Source organism: Heterodontus francisci, chromosome 30, assembly GCF_036365525.1.
Source record: "Heterodontus francisci isolate sHetFra1 chromosome 30, sHetFra1.hap1, whole genome shotgun sequence".
In the NCBI taxonomy this organism is placed as follows: Eukaryota; Metazoa; Chordata; class Chondrichthyes; order Heterodontiformes; family Heterodontidae; genus Heterodontus; species Heterodontus francisci.
The window spans coordinates 39,816,851-39,844,850 of record NC_090400.1 but is presented as its reverse complement, the minus strand read 5'-3'; the positions used below and the strand labels follow the sequence as shown (position 1 = coordinate 39,844,850).

The window sequence follows — 28,000 nt, the reverse complement described above, 5'->3', positions numbered from 1 at the left end:
GCTTGTTTCAGTGCTGTATCTCTAAATAAATAAACAAAGCGTAAACAGAAACAAATATTCAGATATCAAAAAGCACATGACTTCGTGAAAATGATGTACTAATAAAGGTTAACTACATAGATACACACAGAATCTTTAAGTACAAATTGTGCAGCATGCTTAAGATGCAAACGTATCTAGCAGCTGAATCATACACTGGAAAAATAATTTAGACTATAATCAATACTGTAACTTTGAGGTAAAGGCAAAATACTGAGGATGGTGGAAATCTGAAATAAAGACAAAGTGCTGGAAATACTCAGGTCTGGCAGCATCTGTGGTAAGAGAAAGAGTGTTGACGTTTCAAGTTGGATATGACTTTTTCAGGGTTCTGAAGAGTCATATCTGACTCGAAACATCAATCTCTGTTTCTCTCTCCTCAGATGCTGCCAGACCTGAGTATTTCCAGCACTTTGTTTTTATTACTGTAACTTTGAGGGTTTTTTTTCCTAATTAGTCATTGGGATATGTTTTCATTTCAATGCACTGGGAAATATCAAAATGCCCGTTTTATTCATCTCTGTCTGTTCAGCAACTACAGTATCAGGTAAAATCAAAATATTGCTTGCTGTGAAGAAAATTCCCTGCCTAACTTTTTGCCTCCTTAAGGTCCTAACTCCTACAGGGGTATGACTTCACATGCACATGCATAAACTGGATGCCACGTTTCCTACATTACAATCACGACTGCACTTCAAAAGTACTTAATTAGCTATAAAGCGCTTTGGATCGTCCTGAGGTTGTGAAAAGAACTATAGAAATGTAAGTCTTTCTCTCTTTCCAGCACTTTGATCAAATAGATATTCATGCGCGAGTCCAAAAACAGAGTACAGGCAGACTAATCAGCAATGGGGAAAGGACTGAATCCCAGCCAAGCCAGACACTGTTGTTATTAGACATCCACATCTGCACTTTCTGAAGAATCATTAGGAGCTTGTTATACTGGCACTGCTTTTACCACTGGGCCATTATGGGAACCCAAGAAAAATGTCTAATTTGCATATTTCAAGTAATCCTCTTAGTACTGCTCAAACCAGCTGGGACATCCAGTTTTAAAATCCTTTCTGCAGCATCATCAATACTATAATTGTATTTATAAAGTTTGCTGAAGGAGCATTAACCTATTACAGTTGATTCCGGATAAATGCATACCTGATTTAAGCAAAATTTCATAGAATTCCAATGTACCAATTCAACATCCATTTGCCCAATATACAGAACTCCTGATCTAAGCATACAATGTTCCCCAACCTATTTAGATTTTCATTGCTCAGCATACTGAATGTGGTCAGTCCAGCAGTTGGCAGTCCCCTTTTGCATAGCATTACATATACCAAAGTGTTTTTTTAATTTTGATTCTGCTACAGCACAGGCTGGGGCAAAAATTGCACTTTTCCTAATCAATTACAGAAATCCTCATCCAAGTGCAATTAGGACCAAAGCATAACATTTCTTGAAGTTGTTACATAGTTCAAACAGGTACTGGTTAAGTTCCTGAGTGAGTGAAGAGTAGAGGGTTATGACTTTGTGATAGCATTTTTTTTTAAAGAAAATAATTTAAATGGACAGATTGAGTCAGAATAACAGGACCTGAATGACTTCTTTTTTGTTCCTTATATTAATGTTATAATTGTTTGATCACAATTTTACTGGAGTTTTTTGGGCCAGTATCAAGTTTATATGAAATGTGAGATTCTATCAGAAAACAATAAAATTAGAAAATAAGCAGCTTAGTAAATCTTCACAGATTTGTGAATCTGGACTTGAAGCAAAGAAAGTCCTGACTCTAGATTTAACATGGAATAGTTGGATACAGCACACTTAATTCAAAGCTATTTTACTTCAAACTATCTGATAATTCAATTTTACACATTATATTCATACTTTACAATGATAATTGCATTATTTATTCTAAATTACTGGATAATTCAATTTTTTTGTGTAAAAGTCAACTTTGCATTATCAGGAGCAGACTGTACACATTTGGAGCAAAAACAAGTGGTAGAACAGGACTGAGTGGATCCTGTACATGGACCAAAATGACAGGTCAAGCTAGATGGTTTATATCAAGGTATTTTCTCATTGTCACCTTAATGAAATAGAAGTGTGTAGGAATAGTGCTGTTTGCAAATTCTATAGCATATCATTTTACCCTATGGCTCCCTCCACACTATCACCAAATAAAATCAGCCACACGTGAATGCACATTATATGTAGAAAAAAAGCAATGTACATCATAAATCAACAGAACAAAAAAATGTTAATATATAGAAAATGGGCAATTACATGGAGTTTACACGTGTCTAATGAAAAAATATGTACAAACATGGTACAAAAGTATTTTTGTCATAAAAGTCGTGGGTTGTAATCACTAGTAGAGCATCTCTTTTTATGATCTCAGAAGTAATGTATCATTCAGGTGTATGGTTATGGAATTGTTGAATTCATTTGATTTTCCAATAGATACCAAATCCCAGTGCATTGAGTGGGAGTAGCTAGTTTAAATACAAGATTTCTGTACCATAGGTGCCATCAAGTTTATTTAATTTGCACTCTACATGTCAGCATCAGCTCTTGGCAAGTTTCATTGAAAAACTGCGAACTGTAAAACAACAGGTGAATTAAAGAAATAACTTTTGTTGCTTTCTGCAGACTAATTTTAGAGCTGAAACAAAAGAAAAAATTGCTCATCCAATTGTCACGACTAATTTGCTGAAAAATGAAAAACCAAAGTTGTCAAATTTAATATTAACCTTTGTTTAAAAAAAACCCTACATTTTGGTCTATTTGAGCAATCAAACTGAACAACTCTTTAGCAAAAAATCAATTTCATCAAAGGCACATTCTCAGAAAGTAGTTTTCTTTCTCCCAGTTGGTTGACTTTACCCTGCATCTGGTGTAAATGAAAGTGTCATTGTGCAGTGTAAACAACAGGTTCAACTCTGTCTTCACTTGTTGCACTTCCGTTGGACAAATATTGAACTATGTTCAAGGAAACTAAAAAGCTATATTAGTGTGAATGAAAAACTGAACTTGGGTGTCAATCGTGGCTCAATGGTAGCACTCTTGCCTCTGAATCAAAAGATTGTGGATTCAAGCACTACTCTAGAGTTTCAATACATGCATAGGGAAAGCAGCTACCATCTTTGGCACGCAATGAATAACACCAAGCTGCCCCTTAGGAGCAAGCTGATGGTTTATAGGCATGTATAGCTATGAAAAATGGGCAAATTACAGCTACCAAGAAGCTCAATAATTTCCATCTCTGCTGTCTGCGGCGCTTTATGGGTAGATCCTGGCAGGACAAAAATCACTTATTCCTCTCAAAGGCAGAGCACCCAAGTGTGTTGGCACTAATCAAACAGAGGCGGCTTCGGTGGATCGGACACGTCTGCAGGATGGACGATGATTGCATACCCAAGGACCTTCTGTATGGTGAGTTAGCCAGGATCAGACGACCAGTGGGGCACCCAAAGCTCCGCTTCAAGGATGCTTGGAAACGTGATATGAAGGTCTTAAATGATGACTATTGCACCTGGCAGTCACTAGCTGGCGAAAGAGGGAAATGTCGACACTTCCTCTGGACTGATGTGCACTACCGCGATGCCCAGTTGCTACAGCAACTTGGCAACGGGGGTCCAACGCCAAAAAACAAATCACAGTGTCACTTGGCAGCTCATGTGAGACACTTGTGGCAGGATCTGCCTCTCAAGAATTGGCCTCTCAGCCATCAGCAAGGGTGCACCAAGAGAAGACACCCCACTGAAATGGAATGTTTGTTGCATGTCCATCATCTTTTGTAGATGGAAGGATGCCAACCAACCTAGAGTCTCGATCACATAATCTAGGCCGACATTCCAGTGTAGTACTCTGGGAATGCTGTACTATCCGAAGAGCTGTCTTTCGAGCAAGACATTAAACCGAGACCCTGTCTAACCTCTCAAATGGGCGTAAAAGATCCCGTGGCACTGTTCAAAGAAGAGCAGGGGAGCTCTATTGATGCCGTGACCAACATTTATCCCTCATCCAACACCACTAAAACAGATTGTCTGGTCATTTCTCTTATTGCTGTCTGTGGGTACAGGTGTGTAAATTGGCTCCCTGTATTACAACAGTGACTACACTTGGGACATCCTAAAAGGTGATGAAAGGTGCTAAATATGTGATCTTTCTTTCTAAAAACTTTTCATTATAGGGGAGCCAATTCCTTCCAGTGGTTAACAAGTAAATCCAGTATGAATCAAAGACTTCAGGCCATAGTGCACTCTTCTATTATAGGGCTGCACAGGGCTATGATCTGGTTTAAGAATGTGAGCTTTACAAAAAGTTGTATCATATTATTCTCTGCAACAGACTGAGTCATTCCCAAACAAATAATGAATGAAGTGACCATTTAAATCAAGGACAAATCAAGACACAATTAACATTCAATCAGGAAGTAGTTATGTTTAAACGCTACTAAGAGAGTTCAAATTTAGCAACGGTAATAGTTAAATGATTAAATAGTTAGCAAGCTCTTTTGCTACATATATTTTATTTACACACTTTGCATGAGTTAATAATTAGTGAAAAAGAATATTGAGGACACTAATGGTTTCACTGTCAGAATTCAGGTTAGCAATGCTCCAAAGGTAAGATACCGTCCTTTAAGGAACACATTTCCAAACCAACTAGTAAAAAAAAAAGATGCTATCTTGCTGAAGGACTATTTATAATGCAAGGTACATTTTGGGACCCTGGCTGAAGAGCATTGTGTACAGTAGCTAGGACAAATTGGCTATTGTGCATGCACAATATAAAATTGCAGTGATGTTAACAGATGTCATCACACACAAAGCATGGAGATAAATACAGAGTTATATCATGGCAGTAGTGTATACATGATAATATCATGATGTTACATAACATCAGAAGTGTTCCAAAATCATGCCGTTGCTGAAGAAGCACTTTCAGTGGGCAGAGTTAGCCCAGGCATTAGGACCCAGTGAATAACAGGCCTTCCTGGCCACAGATAAAACAACGTCCAACAATTTTACCTTCAATTGCCATGGGCTAGGAGATAAATGGGAACCAGTGGCCAAAGCAACAGTTACAGTAAATAGCACAAGAATTCTGCTTCACTCTGGTGGCAACATAGTCAAGGAAGTGCTTCCATAGTTTGCGACTGCAAACAAACTAAGCAGATTTCAAAGTTGAGAGTATATTAAATTTAAACTGCAGGAAATTACTACACAACTTGTGGGGGGGGGGGGGGGGGGAAGGAAAAGTGTGCTACATTCGTGGCAACAGATTTCACAGAGTTTTCTGTGATGTGATTTATAATGTTACTGTGCTCTCTTGTATGGTGTATATCGACTGCAGAAAGACTCAAAATTCCTCAAAAAGCGACTGCCATACAAAAAGGTTAATTTTTGAACTTTTTGTATTGATTAAAGAATGAGCTAGAACCAGGACTAAGGTTGGATCTACACCAGCAGATTCAGACACAATAGTTTATCAAATTCAGCCCATTTGACAGACCAAATCCATTTCCTGTTCTGCCCATAACCATAGCCTTCACTTGAATTTAATTATATGCATGGATAAAATAAACATAAAATAAATTCTGCTGTTAAACTACCCGATCATAATAACTAGTGCTGTGGTGGCTCGTTGCAGATTTGACGTCTTGAGCCAGGATACTTGGCACTATCATAACACAACCTTGGCCCAAAGATTTGCATCACTCTGAAGTGCTTTATGTTCCTCCTCCCAACCTGAAAGCTTGTAACATTTCAAGAGAGGAGAAGATACACAAATGGTGTAGGAGACCAGTTGGAAGAAACTGCAAGTGAGGGTGTAAACATTCAAAGTTTCATGAAATAATCTTGATCTTTCAGTTAACAGTCCTAGCAAATCAAATATTGTATATAATCAAAAATGTAGAGTTAAGTTAGGAATGCAAAAACATTCTGTGTACAGGGATTATTTTGTGAAGATAATGCATTTGAACTCACAGGTCATTTAATTTAACCAGAAATTTGAAACGGACAGCATTTTGTTTAGAATTGAAATTATTATTTTTTTCAAATAAAAGATTACGAAAATATGACATGAACCCTGATGGCTCAGTGGGAAAGGCAATATATGTAACAGCTGTACAGTTCTGAAGCTGCCAGGTTCAATTCCCAGTCTGAGCAGATCTCAGCCAGGCTCGTAGTGGAGTCTCAAAGCACCTCAGCACCACTGGACAGAGATAGAGAGAAAAAAAAAAATCAGCCAGGATTCCATGCTTCAGACAACCAATCTGTGCCCCCTCCAGGAAAACTGTGCATGCTTAGACATTAGGTTAAGACAGGATCAGGTTCCACCAGAATGCCTCCTGCTGGAAAATCTACCTAACCATGTTCATTATTTAGGCTAATACAAAGATGGCACTTGAGTGAGGTACCAGAGCATGACCACCATCCATGGACCCAGACTCCAGAAGAGCCAGCACTTGAGCAGCAGAGGGGTGAAATGTAGATGGGAGGAATAGCCATATTTTTGGGGACTGAGCAAGAATGCGACCGCAAAAAAAAACTTTGCATCAGAGAGAAACAGATCAAAATGAGTGTGGGAGGTTGGGTAAAGAATAAAGATGTTTTATTTTACCAGTATCAGAAAAGGCCAGAAAAACACTATTTTTGTCCAAGTCCCAATCATACAGTGTTGAATGTTAGAGACTGCATCTACATTACCATTTCTAAGTCAATGCTGACGAGCATTGACACACAGATACAAAAATTGTAGTGTAGCTTGGAAATGGTTCCAACGAGGAGAATAAAGCCAATTAATGTGCGATTCCGTCCAGGAAACTGTGAGCATTCGAGTTTGCACCAGGTGCAGTATAACTTCAGTCCAGGTTTAAGTTACATTTTAAACGTATCCAGGAGGTCCATATAAAAACATAACTTTCATTACTAGGAGAAAGCCAGTGTGTCTTCTTTTACATTTAAAATCAGTCATCTGGGGTGCATAGGTCTACACATCCATCCAAGCACATGAGCAGACCTCAGTACACGCCATCCACCACCTTAAGTATTCATGCCGTTATGAGGTGAGAAAGGTGTCTAGGGATCCCTCTCAGCCTTCACCTGGTCTTAATGTAACAGGGTTTTATTTTTAAACACACTGTTTTGAGCACCCCCTTGGTGAATCCTTGCTCACCGTTTTCCAATTAGAAGGCAAAGAAATGAGCACAAACAGGCTTTTCTGGTTTAAGGAAGGTGAAATTTATTAAAACTTAAACTAAAACTAAACACGCTGTGCCCATGCTAGCATGCATGCTCGATACACACATGCAGATAGGGACAGAAAAGAGCGGAAGAAAGTTAAAGTGGAAGAGTTTGAGGCAATATCTGAAGAGTTTGTTATGGTTCTCCGAGCTCACTGGAGAGTCCTTTTGTAGGTTAATCTTGCTTTTCGTTGGGGCCCAGTATTCTTCTTAAACCTTGTGCACTGTAGGAGACTTTTCTCTCTTGGGGTTCATGCGTCTTCAGTGGGCTTCAGTTCCGCGAGAAAGAGATGGGAGCACTCAGGAGAGCGGTGTTCTCAATCCAGGAGCTTTCTGTCTTCAAACACTGTTTCTCCAATTTAAAACTCAGTTCAAAACTCTGCAACAGCCAGTTAGTCATGTGACTAAACTGGTCTGAACACGCCTGTTGTGTGTATTGGGAGCAGGGACTGGTTCCTTTGTTCCAACACTGTCTGCTAGGTTGCAAAAATGTCTTTCCGGCTAGGAGCTTGGCAATTCCTTGTAACAGGCCCTTTTCTTTTCAGCAACAATTTGAAGTTTAATGTCCATGTGGCGAAATTAATGTGCCTCATTCTTGGCAGCTGGGGGCCTGTATGACAGCACTCTCCACCACCAGCACACCATGACTACAGTGAATACTATCTACAAGATGCATTGCAGCAAATCACCAAAGCTTCTTCAACAGCACCTTCCAAACCCGTGGCCTCGAACAGCAAGAAGAATAAGGGCAGCAGGCGCGTGGGAACATCACCTGCAAATTTCCCTCCAAAGCACACATCATTCTGGCTTGGAATTATATCGCCGTTCCTTCATTATCACTGGATCAAAATCCTGGAATTTCCTACTTAACAGCACACGACTGCAGCGGTTCAAGGCGGGTGCTCGCTAGTGCCTTCTCAAGGGCAATTAGGGATGGACAATAAATCCTGGCCTTGCCAGTAACGCCCACAGCCCACGAACAAATAAAAATAAAACAACACTGCAATTCACAGACACTGAGATCAGTATAATTACAGCCAGAATTGCAAGATAATTGATAGTTTCAGACACTACAAACGTTCAAGTCACAGTGCAATTCCTTTAAATTCCAAAGTATATAATGTTTTCCACTCTCATTTGTGGAACTGGAATTCTTCATGATCACCATATTCTGGATGAATTAACAGTATTGAGACACACCTCTGGCTTTTCCTGTACAACTGAATACGCCTACAGAATATCTACAAATTCAAGATAAATTGTGAAAAGCTCGTCACGGATACCACGATACTATGCAATTCACTCTCATGCCTATATAATTTGTACACCTTTATCACCTGATCGAAACATTTTTGGATTGATGTAGACCTATTCTGAATATACATGTATTGCATACAAATACGAAACCAGTTTAAATAGCAAAACACAATTTGAAAAATGAGTTATAAATACGTATAGAAAGGCATTAAAGGTGGCCCCAGGTGTAAAATAGGCCCGTTTATAGCATGTCAAATGATTTTGTTACAGAAATGGCTTTTCATATCACCATTTGGCAATTTAGTCGCTAAGCTGTCAATTATATAGCAACAGTTTACCTCACAATACACTTTCAGTTGCAGTGCATGCTGTTTTTATTATTGGACACAGTTGACTAATTTGACGAGTCAAAGCACCAACTGTTTATTCTGCCATACCTCTGTAATGATATTGCATTCCTGGCTGGTAATGAAACATGGCACTTTCCACAGCTTGTAATGTAACTCATTAAATAAGTTAACATCATGCATTTTGCAAATAAGGTCAAATAATTATTATGCAGTTTGACCCTTAGAATCACCTTCATTCAACACAATATGTACATCACTCAAAATGCCAAGTTACAAAAATTCCTACTTTTATATTTATCCCCAATACATGGTAAAGCTGAAACTCAGAAGCACTGCTCTGCTTCATCATTTGGCTGTGGCTGGTGTTTGGGAGTGGGGGGTGGGTTGTGGAATTGGCACACTTGAAATAAAACAATCAACCAAAGATACAGTGTGTTTACTGTGCAAGCAATACATAGTAAGTGTGGTTTACAAGAGTATTCAGAACCTTTCAAAGACTAGCATGTTTTTGGCTAATTCACTGACTACAGTCTGCCTAATGCTTTAGAGTCAGAGTTATTACAGCACAGATGGCGGCCATTCGGCTCATCACGTCCATGCTGGCTCTCTGCAGAGGAATCCAATCACCTCCATTCCCTGTCTATCCCCATAGCCCTACAAGCTTATTTCCCTCAAGCGCCCATCCAATTTCCTTTTGAAATCATTCGTCTCTGCTTCCACCACCCTTGTAGGCAGCAAGTTCCGGGTCATTACTACTTGCTACGTAAAAAAGTACTTCCTCACATTCCCCCTGCATCCCTTGCTCAAAACCCTAAATCTGCATCCCCTAGTCCTTTTACCGTCAGCTAATGGAAACAGCTTTTCTTTGTCTACCTTATCTAAATGTCATAATCTTGTACACCACTACCAAATCTCCCCTCAATCTCCTTTGCTCCAGGGAGAACCCCAGCTTCTCCAACCTCCAAAATGGAATCAATCTGGTAAATCTCCTCTGCACCCTCTCAAGGACCATCACATCCTTCCTAAAGTGTGGTGACCAGAACTGGACACAACATTCCTGTTGGAGCCTAACCAGAGCTTTATAAACATTCAGCACAACTTCCCTGCTTTTGTACTCAAAGCCTCTGTTTATGAAGCCCAAGATCCCACATGCTTTGCTAACTACTCTCTCAATATGTCCCACCACCTTCAAAGAGCTATGCACGTGAACCCCCAAGTCCCTCTGACCCTGCACACTCTTTAGAACTGTGCCATTTAGTCTATATTGCCTCTCCCTATCCCTTCTGCCAAAATGGATCACTTCACACATCTCTGTATTAGGTTCATCTGCCACTTGTCTGCCTATTCTGCTAGCCTATCTATATCCTGTTGCAGTGGATTGGTATCATCCTCACTGTTTGCCATATCTCCAAGTTTGTTATCATCGGTAAATTTAGAAATTCTAAAACTCCAATATCCAAGTCATTTATAGCCACTCCAGGCGCTGCTTCACAAACCACTGACCACCTCCAGGCGCGTATCCATTGTCTCTCGAGATAAGGAGGCCCAAAAGAAAAAAGAATAAAAAAGTAGTAGTCTTCGCACTGAACCTTGGGGGACACCATTGTCTACCATCCTCCACAACTCACTGTTTTCTGGCCTTAAGTCAAATTTTTTATCCAAGCTGACACTGACCTTCCTATTCCAGGAGCCTCAATTTTGCTAACCGGCCTTTTACGTGGTATCTTGTCAAATGCTTTCTTAAAATCCAGATAGACAACATCCATTGCTTTCCCTTCATCAAAATATTTACTAGATTGGTCAAGCACGATCTGTCTTTTACAAGTCCTAGCTGGTTGACTTTAATTATCTCAAACCTTTCCAACTGCCTGTTGATTCTTTTCCCTAATTATTGTTTCTAAAACCTTATCCACCACTGATGTAAAACTGACTGGCCTGTAGTTACTAGGAATGTCCTTACACCCTTTCTTGATTAAGGATGTCACATTTGCATTTCTCCAATCCTCTGGCACCTCCCTCATATCTAGGAAAGATTGGAAGATTTTTTTTTTATTATGGTAAGCCCTTCCGCTATCTTCACTCCCATTTCTTTTAGCAACCTGGGATGCAAGCCAACTGGACCATGATTGGATTCTATTTGCAAAATCAATTATTTACTTCTGACCAATTAATCAAAACCACTATATTACCTGCAATTATTTAAATTTGGATTTTCTTACAGTTCTACTCTCGGAGTCCCTTACTAAGAGCTCAAACCTTTTTCTTTCAGCTTGCTTGTCTCATGAACCTTTCAGTGACCATCTATTAGGTGGTATTAGAGCTCCAGCTTTTCTTCTCAGCTGGGGAAGATGTGAGGCACAGTGAAGACAATACAAAATAACAAGTGCAATATTATAAAATATGTCTTAAACCAAAACCTAAAGTGTAACATCAGAATGGATGAGTGGAAAAGCTGGCACTGTATAAAAGATGGAGTGCTGCAACACTTCAAAGACCACATTGCTCAAAGAATCAACAGCAAGCAGCAGCTGAAGAAAGGAAAATACAGCGCAATCAATACATTTGAAAGAATTCCAACCTGGTTGTGGTTTTTGATTGTGATGTCTGTAGGAGACCCTAACAATTTCTCTGGCCATTTTAGCAATCAGCAAATCCCCACAGTCAGAAATAGTATCAATATCAACATGTAATGAAAATCTGTCTGGGAGTCATCTAACATGAAAGCGATTATTAACATTAAAACATACAACTAAACAAAACTTACTGTCCTTCAAAGCAGTTGCAAATTCTGGTCCACCTTCCTTTTTGAAAGTAGGTAAAGAGTCTGGCTGTGGAAGCTGATTGGCATTGACAAGAGCTTTCTGTAGTCGGATTCTTCCTTCGAGTATTCGATCCCACAATACTTTAAATCAGAGGAAGCAGATTATTTTAGTTCCTTCTACTTCAGCTTGCTTGTCCCGTCAAGATTGAAGCAGTAAATGGATATATACACACAAATATAATTACTTATAATTGAGGGAAAATAGATTGAAGGGTGAGACAACAGGTAGTTTGGCAAATTGTTGTCTTCAACTGCAAACTGCAATATACCTGCAAATTACTGCGACCCAATTTATTTTGTGTTTTACACAGCCCAGCAAGGTTAGAGGTACCTTTATTAACATGGTCGATAAATCTGTTGTTACTTTAGACACTATTATCTCAGACTATTCTCTGTCCCTCAGCCTAAATTGGAGGGTATCAGCATAACTAATCGTAACTTAAGCAAGGGACTCACTTCTATAGCTAGGAAGAAATCAGTTTAATGCGCTGGCCCAAGTAAAGTTAGATGAATAATCAACAGTAAGCCCACCAACGTGGGCTACCATATGGGGAGGTGGGGGTGGGAATGCAACTCCAGAGTTGGTTCCACTGATCTCTGCTAGAAAGTGTGCGTGTGTGGACGCCCACTGAGAGCACAGTCAGGTTGGACTAAAATATCCCCATATCTGAATGGCCTGCCAAAACACGCTGTCCAGGCTCATCTATAATATTATTAATAAACATGCAGTTTTCGTCTGTCAGCAGTTTTCTGATTGGTCAGTGGATTGATTTGGTGGGCAGAGCCTGGCGCACACAGAGGCATTTGGGGCGTGCAGAGGACTGAAATGCGTGAGGTATTAATTTGGGGATCACAGAGAGAAGCTAAATTCAGACATCGCAAAACACTCCCATTGTTAACATTATTTAAAACAAATAAAAATGTCTCTTTTTCTTGCTGGCTGAACACTCTGCAGCTAACAGGCCAGGCAGGCCTCAAACCTGGCACCCCAGCCACTGCCAAAGCCCCTGTAGCCAATAAAGGCCAGAGCCCACCTAATGTGACTCTCCCATCTGACTTTCCCCTGGGAAAGAGAAAGAGGTCAAAGCGACAGAAAGAAAAGTTTAACACATAATTTAAATTGCCAACATTAATTAAAATCTGAAGAAATAAGATTCCATACTTGTAAAAGTTCATTTTACGGGCCAGATAGATTTTTGGCAGTAGTTAAGACCCATCATGCCATTAAAAATCCACTCACTAGAATCGAAAACCCCATGTTTAATGAGTCATCTTATGGCGAGATACCAATATAGCTAAGCTTCTGGAAGAGCAGGGAAACTTAGACAGCAACTTCCTGATTTAAAAGCAAAATACCGCGGATGCTAGAAATCTGAAATAAAAACAGGTGGTGCTGGAAAAACTCAGCAGGTCTGGCAGCATCTGTTCTGAAGAAGGGTCACTGACCTGAAACGTTAACTCTGCTTCTCTCTCCACAGATGCTGCCAGACCTGCTGAGTTTTTCCAGCACTTTCTGTTTTTACTTCAAACTTCCTGATTTACTTGTTTAACTGCTCATGTGCAGTTGCTGTCTAATTTACTATTTAATAACTGAGCGTCGATAGCCTCACCATTATTTTTAACAGCAAAATCTGGGCCAACATATTAGTGGAGATGTATTCCTTTAAAGTAACAAAGACTAACTGTCATTAAGCAAACACAAACTCAGGTCACAGTTTAATTGTTATTTGGTCAGGGGACACTTTGCAAACTGTAAAGTACTTGTCAGTTTCCACTTCAGGTTAAAATACCCTGGATAAAGAAAATAGCTCCCAATTCCCCACTCACCCACCCCCACCTTTTTTTCTGTAACCAGATTGTTCTGTATCAGTAATGTAATAATGCACTGACATACAGCTGTTAATACATTAGCTAACATCCAGTGATATTGCTCACACTCAATTATGGGATATGCCACAAGGATAGAAAAATTATACAATATAAAACAATGTATTATGTCTCTGCCAACATGTTGATGTGTCTATTTAAGGTGACAAAGTACAATTACTGTTACATGAACACTGGGTGAGAGTTTGTACAAAGGTTAATTAAGAGCCTACAAATATTTTGGCTCTAGTACTTGCATACTTGAAGAATTGCTCAACTCTTTTGAAGTGAAGGCTACACAGAAATTTGGCTATAACACTAGATGTGATAAGGAGTATACATTGGACATGCTGTTTTTATAATGGTTGCTTATAACAAGTGACAGAATGCAGTCATAAAGTCTCGAAAATTATAGGTGTAGGTGGGTGTCCTAAAGGCTAGAAAATCTGTTTTTTAAACATTCGTTCATGGGTTGTGGGCGTCACTGGCCAGGTCTGCATTTATTGCCCATCCCTAACTGCCCTTGAGAAGGTGGTGGTGAGCAGCCTTCTTGAACCGCTGTAGTCCTTGGGGTGTAGGTACACCAACAGTGCGGTTAGGGAGTTCCAGGATTTTGACCCAGCGACCGTAAAGGAACAGCAATATAGTTCCAAGTCAGGATGGTGTGTGACTTCAAGGGGAACTTACAGGTGGTGGTGTTCCCATGCATTTGGTGCCTTGTCCTTTTAGGTGGTAGAAGTCGTGGGTTTGGAAGGTGCTGTCGAAGGAGTCTTGGTGAGTTGCTGCACTGCATCGTGTAGATGGTACACACTGCTGCCACTGTGCTTCGGTGGTGGAGTGAATGTTGAAGGTGGTGTATGGGGTGCCAACCAGGTGGACTGCTTCATCTTGGATGGAGTCAAACTTCTTGAGTGTTGATGGAGATGCACCCATTCAGGCAAGTGGAGAGTATTCCATCACACTCCTGACTTGTGCCTTGTAGATGGTGGACAGGCATTGGGGAGTCAGGAGGTGAGTTACTCACTGCAGAATTCCTAGTCTCGACCGGCCCTTGTAGCCACAGTGTTTATGTGGCTGGTCCAGTTCTGTTCTGGTCAATGGTAATGCCCCCAGGAGGTTGATAGTGGGGGAATTCAGCGATGGTAATACTATTGAACATCCAGGAGAGATGGTCATTGCCTGGCACTTGTGTGGCGCGAATGTTACTTGCCACTTATCAGCCCAAGCTGGGATGTTGTCCAGGTCTTGCTGCATCTGGACACAAACTGCTTCAGTATCTAAGCAGTCACAAATGGTGCCGAGCATTGCGCAATCAGCGAACATCCCCACTTCTGACCTTATGATGGAAGATCATCGATGAAGCAGCTGAAGATGGTTTTGCCTAGGACACTACACTGGGGAACTCCTGCAACAACGTCCTAGGACTGAGATGACTGACCTCCGACAACCACAACCATCTCTTTTCTACTAGGTATGATGGTTTACTATTAAGCAAGCATGGGTTTATAGAAGTCAATATAAAAGAGGATGATGTTAAGTAAAAACATTAATGTGTTCATTAATGGACACACTGCAGATATCCTGGGTCTAGAATTTTGGTGAATTTTTTATCCTTCTTTTCCAAAGTTCAACGCAGAAGGTGGAATGTGATAGATACCAAGTATGATGATCCTACTTCAAAACATGACTATAAATGGTGAGTGTGTTAAAATGGCAGCAGAAACAATACACAAATAACTGTCTCAAAAGGTGAGAAATACAGTTGTGAAAACTGTACCCCAGGAGCACTGAGTTTTTAAATCAAATCTCACACAAGTATTTCTGAAGTACTGAAATGGTGAATCAGTCATTCTGAACACAATACATAGGAGGAATTGGAAGAGAAAAAGGATAGGATTTTCTAATACTTCTACTTGGCCTGTCACTGGAAAGCAAAGCTATCTAAAACCTGCTAAGGTCAGTCACACTGTAATGAAAGGCCCATCACAAAAGTTACTAGAAGCAATTCATCCAGACAAACATAAAATAGGGTTTAGCTCAATAGTTACGAAATCTAAGCCAGGGGAAAAACATGCAATTTGGTTAATACTCATGTGATGAATGCAACAAACTAAAGGAAATAATCTCTATTTAGTGCTTTGAACCATTTTTGAAAGTTTACAACACTTGTGTTCATAGCCTGCAAGAGATATGCCTCTTTGATTCTACTAGAAGCAATCCCTACTTAGAAAGACTGACTCGACGAAAAGAAAACCAACCTGTCCCAATAGGAATTACTGTTAAGCCCAATTCGAGCCGCAGAATTTCCTGTTACTTTCCAATACTACACAAACCTGCATCAGAAATACAATATTGTCCACAAATTGTAGGGCTTTTTGGTGGTGGGGGCGTGGGAGGAAGAGAAGATAAGACGACAAGTATAAAGAATCATCACAACTCTCATCAGGTACACTTGTGTCCAAAAAGACACTCAAGTCTCTTTTCACGGGCTGGAAAGTTCCTAAAAACATATACCCCCAGGAAACTTGGATTCAATTATGATAACTCAGAATATATTGTTCCCACTTATGACACCATTAACACTTTGAAGCACCCTTAAAGAATATTATTCTTAATTGAAGATTAGCAGAGTCAATCCTGCCCCGCAGAAACAAACCTCCCATCAACTGATCACATAATGACACTGATTGAATATGAAAAATCACAGATAAACTCCAAACTGTGCTACTAAGTGAAGGATGTACTATGGAGAGAATAGTGAAAATGTAAGATGATGTCATAAAAAAGGGAAAATTATGTATTTTTACATAAGCAAACATAAATTTCCTAATGCAATCATAAGACCACAAGAACCATGTTTTCTGCAGTACAAGGGAAACATTAATGTACCTATCTGGTTTTTTACTGACTGTCCCTTCTCCACCTCTTCGGCCACATTTTCCTTGGAGAATTTCATTATTGTGACATTGTCTTTCTCCATAGCTTCGTGATTTCTGTCATCATCTTCCTCCTCTTCCTCTTCACCACTATCACTTTCTCCAATATCATCCATGCCTTCTGAGAACTTCTCAAAGTCTTTAATTTTTTGGAACTCAAAATTACATTCTTTCATCTTATTACACAAAGGTTCTGTGTTGTTCTCCTCTTCCTCATCGTCATCATCATCCTCGGTGCTTTCGAATTCCTCAGTTATTTCTTCCTCTGCATCTAATAATTATGGACACAAAGCATTAAAAGTTTAAAACTGGTTTCTTAAGATTTCATGCTTTTGCCTGCTTGCTAAGCAAATATTTTACATAAATCAGAAACATACATTTTATGTACTCATTGAAAAGATATGTAAAATCATTCAGAATTCCCCATGTAAATGTTTATACTGAATGACCAACTTGGAATTTCCTTCAGCTTTAAGGCTTTGCTAAAACTGTAGGTGAAACAATAATCCGGCGACACCTTAGGCTGGCAGCACTCACACATTTTTCATCAGCCAAACAAATTGAAACCATAAAATTAACCAGATGGCCCAATTTGGTAGGAATGCTGCTGCCAGGTTAGGTTGTTATGAGGTATATGCATATTTCCAAAATGTAGTCGGCTTACATGAAGGGACTTCACGGTCACAAACACCATCAAATGTTTAAAGCAAACAGTGCAAACATTGACAAATAGCTGTATGGAACATGGAATTCAAGGAGATTCAATGCCTCCTCTTGAAATAATTTTTATTTCCAAGAGCAAGATACACTGGACAATTTCCAAAAGGCAAAATCATGAGTTGTGCAGCCTTGTGACTGGCAAATATTTAATAACAATTCACAAGGACGCAGAGTGTAGTCACTTCTATTTAAAGTGCGTGAAGTGGAGAATTCCAAGGTATTTGGGATCTACAAACATTACAATAATTTCTATTTAATTAAATTTCAGCTGCTTACTTTGGCAAGTGAATTCTACTCCCATTAACAGGCCATATTTAAAGCCCAAACTACACACATTTACGATTCATGCAAGTTACATAACTCTTATTTTTGCACAATTCAAACAGCCCATTAAAATTAGAAAACAGTATTTTGGAAATCATTCTACTGTAGCTAAAAACGAAAGGAAATGTGCAAAGAAAAATGTTACTACTTATTTCTCTGAATCCCTAATAACGGAGCAACATTACTGTATTTTTGATCACATGTATTTTCAAGCTAAATGACTTTTTTGTAAAGTTTTTGTTCTCTCACTTTCATGGTAGAAAATGGAAAAAGGTATAACCATGTGACAGTAAATCAATTATCTACCCATATGCATGCGATAACATAAAGCTCATGAACAACACAGCTTTTACTTGGAATGGACTGGAATCCCAAGACCTGGGCGCATGATGTTATTAGGACTGCTTGAAACTATGAAAATGCTGAGGCATATCACCTACCTGAGGTGCCTGACAAAGAATTCTCTCCATTCTCTTCCTGCAATGCTTTTCGAGAGGTTGCCTGCCCAGCATACCTCTTGTCTGTATCAAACAGCAAAACTGAAGCATGTTTCCGCAGTTTACTGCCAAATGCCAAGTCATCCTCCCCCTCATCAAACCTGTCAATGACTTTGGCAATAGTTGCTGTGAAGCAAAGAGAAAACTTTAGTTCCGGCATGCACTTGGTTTTAACAGTAAGACAATGCAGCTATGGTTAGAATGCAAACAGCTTAATCCACTACAATAAAGGCTAAAAGCCGGTTTCATTATACAATTGTTAGAGACGCAATATTCCTTCACTGGCACAGATGACAGTTATAAGTTATTTCTATTGATTTTTGTTTTAAAAAGTTTTCTGCCACCCTGCTAGGACTGACATTCTCAGAGTGGATGGGTTGAGTGGGCTGCAGCTGTGTTGCTTTATCTGCAGTCTGACTCTCCATCAATAGCTGCCCATGGGACAGACGCATTTGTTTCGGCACTATGTCTGACACTCCAGCTAATTGAAGCCAACAGCTGGTTTAGCGCTGCACTAAAAAACTTTAACGGTACCCTAGATACAACAGTCAATGATACAATATACTTTTTGTTTCTGAATGAAAACGGTTCTTTCAATTATCTACATCTGTTTAAAAAAAGTTCGCTGTGAATTGTTTTGTGGTGCAATATAATTACTAGAGCTGCTCATACTACATCAGTGGTCCACAAACAGCTCATAAAATCTGCAACTCAAGTCATTTTCTTCACCAATATTTCTTACTTGCTGGGCTGACCTATTTGAATTATAGCAGCCCAAAGTTTAGCAATTTTTGCAACGAAGATTACCTTAGCACTGTTGGTGACTAAATCCCAAATGGAAACACCATGATTCTCAGGACAGGCTGTGACTGGTGTAGCACAGCACAATAAGTCCAAACAGTAGACCAGCAGTAATTTGTGAGATGTGAGCAGCCTAATGTTTAGGTGTGTGGCGCTCCTGTGAACAGCTCCACCTAGTTCAGAAGTGCAATGTTGCAGCAGGGAGAACCAGTGAGTCACATGGGAAATGTCAACTAGAGTTCAATTTAGGTACTAGGGTTCAAAGTAGCAAATTTACATGTGGCAGAAAGTAAGCAATGCATGTAAGACTTTTTAAAATATATACATGTTAATAATGCTTCCAAACCTAATTTCTCATCATATGGTTATCTGTCATGCATGGAATCACAAGCCTATTTAAGGCCTTACTTTGTATGATAGTTCTGCACAAAAGCAAAATGCTATGGCTATAGTCAATTATTAATGAATCCTTTATTTACAACAACATCCTAGAATCATTAAACACTTCTGCACAGCAGGTACATATGAAGTACAACATACTATATAATAGACCACAGATGTGATAACTGTAAGCCGGTCTCATCAGCTTGATGGAACTAATACATATGTAACTATACCTCAAATTTAGCAGTAAAACTATTAGTTGATATTTTCCATAACACCTGATTACAGATCATCATCGAACGGAGTGCAATATACTATCAAAATAATATTTCGGTTGAAAAATCCATAATTTGCAAAGTACTGATAAAATTCTGATTCCTCAAAATAAAACTTCCCTATGCTTTAAGAATTGAGGCTAGAAGAAACTAAAAATACAAATAAAGGGCTTCAGCACAAGATCAAAGTTGAACCAGAGCTGCGAACATTAGCGAGCAAGGAGTTGTTCATCACGTGAACTACTTTCTTCAAATTGTTATTTTGCACTGTTTCTCAAGCCACTAAGATGAAGCACTGGACAAAAATTAGAACACAAAACACACCCTGACTAACCCATCTTACCACTAGGAGAAGTGTGCATATCACCAACAGGAGACAAATCAAGGTGGAGAAACATATGGAAAATACTTAAATGCCAAGCTGTTAAATATGAAATTGTGAGAAACTGACGAGCACAGGTGAAAATGAGTTGCGATTAGAATTAATTTAATACTCAAACGGTTTGCAATTAAATATTCTGTTTATGGAAGAATAAAAATTCCATTTATTACATTTTGTCAGCATTATTGTTAGCACAGAGGGCACTTTAGTGCCTCCCATCTCTTTATTAAAAGTGCCTTCCAAATCTCTCCAGAGAATTTGGTCCACCATCATGAAAATCACATTAGTGGAAATTACAGTTAGGAATTATGACCTGGCACAGCCCCAACTGCCCTATATTTTCATAATGTATTGAAGCGAGTTTAATTTTTAGCTCTGTGACTCACTGGTACTGTAAATATTATAAAATAAAATGCAAACAAAACGGCCTTAATACCAAGCAGAAATAGACTCTCCCTTTAACTCATTCTCAGATCTAATTGGAAAAAGCTTTGATGTGTCATGATACTTGAGAGTGCCAGTGATTCACAGAGCTCAATGTACAAAAAGCAAAAACATTAACAAATATTTAAAAAAAAATTTTTTTTTTGAGCTTTGGCTGGCATTTCACTGCAATATTGAATGAGTGTGGTACTATTGAAGGTCCCATCTTTCAGATGGGACATGAAACTGAGTTTCGGTCTGCCCTCCCGCATGGACATGTGATGTCATAGAAACATAGGAGCAGGAGTCGGCCATTCAGCCCATCGAGCCTGCTCCACCACTCAATACAATCATGACTGATTATCCATTTCAATGCCTTTTTACCACACTATCTCCATATCCCTTTGTGTCGTTGGTATTTAGAAATCTGTCAATCTATACTTTAAACATACTCACTGACTGACCTTCCACAGCCCTCTGGGGTAGAGAATTCCAAAGATTCACAACCCTCTGAGTAAAGAAATTTCTCATCTTGGTTCTAAGTGGCTTCCCCCAGTTTTGAAATTGTGTCCTCTGGTTCTAGACTCCCCAACCAGGGGAAACATCTTAGCTGCATCTACCCTGTCTATCCCTTTTAGTATTTTGTAGGTTTCAATGAGATCGCCTCTCATTCTTCGAAATTCTAGAGAATACAGGCTCAGTTTCACCAATCTCTCTTCATGGGACAGTCCTGCCATCCGAGGAACAAGTCTGGTGAACCTTCGTTGCACTCCTTCTATGGCAATAATATCCTTCCTAAGGTAAGAGGACCAAAACTGCACACAGTACTCCAGGTGCGGTCTAAACAAGGTTCTATACTGTTGAAGCAAGACTTCACTACTCCTGTACTGAAATCCTCTTGCGATAAAGACTAACATAACATAGCCTTCTTAATAGCTTGCTGCACCTGCATGTTAGCTTTCAGTGACTTATTGACAAGGACACCCAGGTCCCTTTGTACATCTACGCTTTCTAATCTCTTACCATTTAAGAAATACTCTGCATATCTGTTTCTCCTACCAAAGTGAATAACCTCACATTTTTCCACATTATATTCCATCTGCCACGTTCTTGCCCACTCACCAAGTCTGTCCAAAACCCCTTGAAGCCGCTTTGCACCTTCCTCACAACACACATTCCCACCTAGTTTTGTGTCATCCACGAACTTGGAAATATTACATTTGGTCCCCACATCCAAATCATTGATATATATTGTGAACAGCTGGGGCACAAGTACTGATCCTTGCGGTACCCCACTAGTCACAGCCTGCCAATGCGAGAATGACCCGTTTATTCCTACTCTCTGTTTTCTGCCTGTTAACCAATCCTTAATCCATGCCAGTATATTACCTACTATCCCATGTGCTTTAATTTTGTCAGCCAACCTCTTGTGGGGGACTTTATTAAAAGCCTTCTGAAAATCCAAATATACTAAGTCCACCAACTCACCTTTATCAATACTGTTAGTAACACCCTCAAAAACCTCCAACAAGTTCGTCAATCATTTCCCATTCATAAATCCATGTTGACTATGTCCAATCAGATTATCTGTGCCCATTTATCACATCCTTCAGAATAGATTCTAACATTTTCCCACTACTGATGCAAGGCTAACAGTTCCCTGTTTTCGCTGCCTCCCTTCTTAAATAGTGGGGTGATATTTGCTACCTTCCAGTCTGCACGAACTGTTCCAGAATCTATAGAATTTTGGAAGATGATCACCAATGCATCCACGATCTCCATAAATATCTCTTTCAACACTCTGGGGTGTAGAATATTACGTCCTGAGGACTTATCAACCTTCAACCTCATTAATTTTTCCAATACAACCTTCTTACTAATTTCCTTCAATTCCTCATTCTCCTAGTCCCTTGGATCTCTAATTCTGGGAGATTTATTGTATCTTCCTCAATGAAGACAGACATAAAGTAATCATTTAGCTTCCCTGCCATTTCTCTATTTCCCCATTATAAATTCTCCTGACTCTGCCTATAATGGACCCACGTTTGGCTGAGGCAAATGTTTCCTTTTTACGTACCTATAGAAGCTCCCTGGCGCTATTTGAAGAAAAGTCAGGAAGTTCTGAGTGTCCTGGCTGATTATTTATTCTCAATCAACACAACTCAGACAGCGTAATTGATCATTATTTTCTCTGCTATTTGCCGGACCTTTTTTGCTGTAAATTTGCTGCCCATTACCCTCACTACAACAGAGGCTGCACCAAACATAGTTAACTCACTGAGGAGCACTTTGGGCATCCTGAGGACATGAAGACACTATATACATGCAAGTATTTCTTTTCCTTTCTTTCAGTGAAATAGAAGGAAAAGCCCCAAAATTGAACTTTATGCAAAGAACCACCAACTGAAATAAAACAAAAACTGACAGCATGCACTCTTCCAAAATTCTATAGATTCTCCGCACTTATAAATACAAAATTACAAAACTATCTTTTTGAATCTACACTAAAATAACATCTATAATTTTGCACCTCTGTTAGGTTTGAACTGCAAACATGTCTAGCATTGGTACCACAATACAGCTCCAACTTTTGTTCAGAAAACCACACAAGATAAACTCACCTTCAGGTCAACTGATGCTGAGAAGCTGGAAGGCTGTATGAAGGAAAAATTATTTAACCATTCTAATTAAATAAATTGTTAATAATGTAGGATTAGTATAAATGGGTGGTTGTTGGTCGGCACAGACTCGGTGGGCCGAAGGGTCTGTTTCAGTGCTGCATTTCTAATAATAAAAAATAATATTTACATAGCACCTTTAATGTAATAAAATGTCCCAAAGTATGTCACAGGAGAGTTATAAAGCAAGATTTGACACTAAGCAACATAAGGGCAGATGGTCACAAGCTGAATGAAAGAGGTAGGTTTTAAGGAGAGGCATAAAGGAGAAAAGAGAGGTACAGAGCCAGAGTGGTTTAGAGAGGGAATTCCAGAGCCTGACAGCCTAGGGAGCTGAAGGCACAGCCGTCAAAGGCTGAGCAATTAAAATTGGGGATGCTAAATAGGCCAGAATTAGAGGAGCTCAGATATCCCAGACGGCTGTGGGGATGACGAGATTAGAGATAGGGAGGGGCGAGGCCATGGACGGACTTGAAAACAAGGATGAGAATTTTTAAAACTGAAGTGTTGTTTGACAGGGTGCCAATGTAGGTCAGAGAGCACAGGGATGATGGGTGAACAGCACTTGGCACGAGTAAGGACATGGGTAGCAGAATTTTGGGAACGTCAAGGAAAGAACTAGCATTTGTATAGAATCTTTAACATGCTCAGGAGGCCCCAAAGTGCTTTTCCACCAATATTTTTCTTTCCGTGTGTACCCAATGTTATATAAGCAAATGCAGCACCCAATTTGTTCACAGCAAGGCTCCACAAGCAGCAGCAACATCAATGACCAATTAATCTGTTCTGGTTATATGGTTGAAGGGTAAATGTTGGACACCAAAAAGATTCCCATGCTCCTTGAAAAATGTGATGGGATCTTTTATGTTCACCTGAACTAAGAGATAGCCTTGGCTTAACAGCAGATTTGAAATACTGGCAGCCCCAGCAATGCAGCACTCCTTCAGTCTTACACTGAAATGTCAAACCAAGCTTATGCACTCAAGTCCCTAGTGTGGGGGCTTGAATTCAGGAAAAGTAATTGATCAGCTAGGGAATTGAGCTTGTGATTGGCAAATGATGTATAATGCAGTGTTCTGCATATTCTGAATATACAAACTCAACTGTGCATATCTGTAAGGTTCATAACTAATGCTGTGAAGTGATAACTAGAGTGAATAGTACAACTGCCAAGACAAAGCATACTATTTTGTCCTGATAAAAGACTTTGATTTGAACTCAGTTAGAATACTATGTCCAGTTTTGGTTTCTCACATGGTGAGTGATGTTGAGGCTTTGGAAAAGGTGTAGAGGATAGCCACAATATTAATACCCAGTTTAAAGTATTTTCGTTACCAAAGTAAGGTCAAAGAGCTGGGACACAGAAAACATAGACAGAGGTAATTTGATCTAGATTTAAAAGACAATGAAAGGAATAGATTGTGCTTGTGTATGCAGTTTATTTTAACTAAATAGGCTAGGGAGGACCAGGGATCACAATCTTAAGTAATGCAAGACCTGGACTTGTCCAAAGGGTATTTTCCCTTTTTTAAAGGGCTTTTTTATTTTTTTTTGCTGATCCCAGGAGATGACATAGCTTTCAGGTGGAGTGCAGAGTGTTTGTATTGTCATGTACAAGGAACTACAGTTGTGTGGGACATGGTAGGTGGACTAGTGGGTCTTGTCCTGTCTGTCATTGTTGTATGCTTGCATTGAGTCAAGATTGGAACTTTAACAAACGACGAGTATCTGAGTGGCAACAGACAGGAAGAGCAGTGATGTAATTTTACTTTGCAGCGATGCAGAACTAGCACTGCAAATCCAAAGGCTGACCTGATTCCAGAACAAAGCAAAGTGAGATCGTCTGGAAGTGATGTCACACCACCTTGGTTTGTCACGACAAAATGTAAATCCAGTAAGGAGGGTCAAACCTGGATTCACGTGTTATTAGAACTGTACCAAGGGAAAACTGCAGATAGGAGAGCAAGGTGGACCCAAGGTGTTCTACCTGCAACTGTTACTATGTTACAAAGTACTCAGAGGACTAAGTGCTTTCTTATTTATTTAAACACACATTAAATGTTTTGAAAGCCTGTCTGCTCAGGTTTTTGTTCAGGGTTTCTTTTTGTGGCTGTGTCAAATTTTGCTTGATAACGTGCCTGTGAAGTGCCTTTGGATCTCTTTTTTAACTATGTTAAAGGCACTATATAAATCCAAATTGCTGCTGTAAATATTTAAATGAAGTAGGATGGGAGGAGACTCTTGAGGGACATGAAGCAGAGTCACAGTCCAGTTGGGTCAAATGGCCTGTTTCGGTGATGTAAATGTTTTAACTATTGGGAGAGAGCGGTGCCCATGCCTGTATCTGGTTCTTTCATAGGTAAGATTGGTACATAATTCCAGCTATAACAAGAACAGAAAATGCTGGAAATACTGAGGTCAGGCAGCATTTGTGGAGAGAGAAAGAGAGCTAACGTTTCCTGTCTGTGACCTTTCAGAAGGCCTTTCACCTGAAACGTTAACTCTGCTTCTCTCTCCTCAGATGCTGCCTGACCTGCTCAACATTTCCAGCATTTTCTATTTTTATTTAAGACTTCCAGCATCTGCAGTATTTTGCTTGCTTGGCTGGAAACAGACAGACCAAGCAGTTGCATTGTAAATGCGCCCTGAAGCAGAAGCGTTGGCCCGTTCTTAGCCCAACTAGGAGTGATTGACTGCTTAAATGAGCAGGTTTCAGACTGAACCAGGTTCACCAACTCTGCCTATTGTATAAATGTCCAAAACTTTCAGCAGGATTCAGGGAATAAAATAATGTACATTTAAAATCGACAAAACCAAAGAACTCAGAACCCGAACAAGCTACAATCTTCAATTAGCGACACTAATATCTAAAATTTCACTTTTTTACTGCAATTACACCGCGCCGTTCAACCGGGCTACGCTATAAACCAGGGGCCGAAGCCTGAGCGCTCACTCCCAGCAGCAGCCGCCAGGCTCTCACATGCCGGGTAATAAAACATTGAATTATTACGGTAGAGGACAAATTCCTCTAACCAGGGACTGAACATGCTTCACCCGGAGGCCCTGTTACCTTCATCCTGCTCGTCCTCCGGATCTCTAAAGGTCGGCAAAGGGTTTAATAAGTCCTCCAACTGCTTCGAGATGGAGGCCGCCATCTTAGCTCCAACCCTACAGCGCGAATGGAGCCTATTCAGGATGACGTACTTCCCATTACAAAGGGGACTTCCGCTTCCGTTTGACACAACCACATAACGCTGATCACCTTGCATCTATTTACATTGTTCAGCTTGTTCCTGATCCTTATTACAGTAACTTTTTTGAAAAAATATATATTTTTGTTCTATTTTCCTGAATATGAAACGGCACAATTGTGATAAACTTAACAAGGTTTTGCAGGTTATTCTATTTTTCGAATTCTATTGTGCTAGATAACAGCAACAGTTTCGGGTTCTAAAAACATTGACAGGCAATCATTTCGCTCCTATTTCTCCACTCTCGCGGGTCATGGCTTTAAGTTTTCCTGATGTTGAGATGTTAGTGTACTGACAACCAAGGAGACCTTATTAATACTAAATGACTGTGAAACCACAATAGAACTATGTCATTGAAAATTTTAACGGTTATTTCAATACATGCATGTGATGCGTATAGTGAAAACGTACCAAACATAATAATTCGCGTTGTTATGCATCATAACGTTATATATATTGTCCGAATCATATATTAAAATATTCGTAGGTGGGACGATACACTTATTTTAACGCACTTTTTAATTAATTTAACCAATTGGGTTAAATTAATGTTAAATTATGAAATACAACTTACGTTCTTTAATAAAATTGTTTCATAATTAATAATGTAGTCATACTGTATCACAGGAAAAATAAATTCAGCTTTCTAATAGGCCATACGGAGAACAATTGGATGATATGCAAAATACAAATGGAACTCTGTTAAAATATATAGAATACATAGGATACACAGAGGCAAAAGTATTGTGTGGTTTGTTCTATTGGTGCGAGATTTCTCATGAAGAAATAAGAAATTCGCTTGTGTCATGATTGTATTCGGGAGAATTAACGGACACTTTGCAATTCAGGTCTGTGAAACAATTACAATAAGCTACAGCAGTGGAATCTGGCGTCCGAAAAAGTGAATTCGACCGAACCCCCATGGAATTATTCGTGAAATTCTTTCCTAATAAATGTGTTGGAACTTACCTTACTGCTTAGAGCTATTTCAAACTGGCGTTCCTTAATACTTTAAGATCATATTTCTGTGACAAAATTAAAAATGCAATGACTCAATTTATGGACGGGAAATGGATTATTAATGTCATACTTTAAGGAATATTTCGCGTATTAGTACATTTCTTATATCACAATTTCTAATTCCTTTAGCAACCTATATGGAAAATCGTTTTACGGATACTATTTGAAAGAAGAAAAACATTGACGTGTACTTCAATAGTTAAAAATTAATGCAGAAAATGAACGGTGATAACTTCTTTGGGAGGAACATTTAGGTGTTACATTTAAATTACAGCTATCATGTTGCCTACAAGTGCCTAACACCTCTCTGACATAGTGTGGGTACCATTTTTCATAAACTCTCTTAAGCAATATACGCAAAACAAATATGCCGATCCTCCACTCATAATTTTATGTTCCCTGTCCAATAAAAAAATGAGTTTCTGAGGAATTACTTAAGTTTGTCATTTTACTATTCACCTGAAATGACATATTGATAAATCGCTAAAACTGGTTTAAGCCAATGATTGTAAGTAATTGTAATTGACTTTAAAAATCAACGCCGTGTATCCATTGCTAGATAATAAAATAAATAACGATTAAAATGATTTATTTAAAATGTTGTGACGCGTTGCTTTAATGTATGCGAACACTTATTCGATGTGATTTAATTAATTCGCACTGGATGTCATTGCAACGGCTAACTTTAAAATGATGTTCTAAAGTAAACTGCGATAAAGTC

The 28,000-nt window shown here is 39.3% G+C and overlaps 1 protein-coding gene across 1 annotated transcript in view; it reads right to left on the bottom strand.

The window, feature by feature from the left end:
• Nucleotides 1-26,189, bottom strand: part of aatf (apoptosis antagonizing transcription factor) — a 104,215-nt gene extending 78,026 nt beyond the window's left edge. Inside the window, exons 1-4 of the mRNA XM_068009980.1 lie at nt 26,079-26,189; nt 18,009-18,191; nt 16,478-16,795; nt 11,666-11,803 (exon numbers count right to left, since the gene is read on the bottom strand). Of these exons, the coding sequence (XP_067866081.1) occupies nt 11,666-11,803; nt 16,478-16,795; nt 18,009-18,191; nt 26,079-26,163 (724 nt within the window). The 5' untranslated portion in view covers nt 26,164-26,189. The remainder of the gene's footprint in view (nt 1-11,665; nt 11,804-16,477; nt 16,796-18,008; nt 18,192-26,078) is intronic.
• Between the last annotated feature and the right edge of the window lie 1,811 nt (nt 26,190-28,000).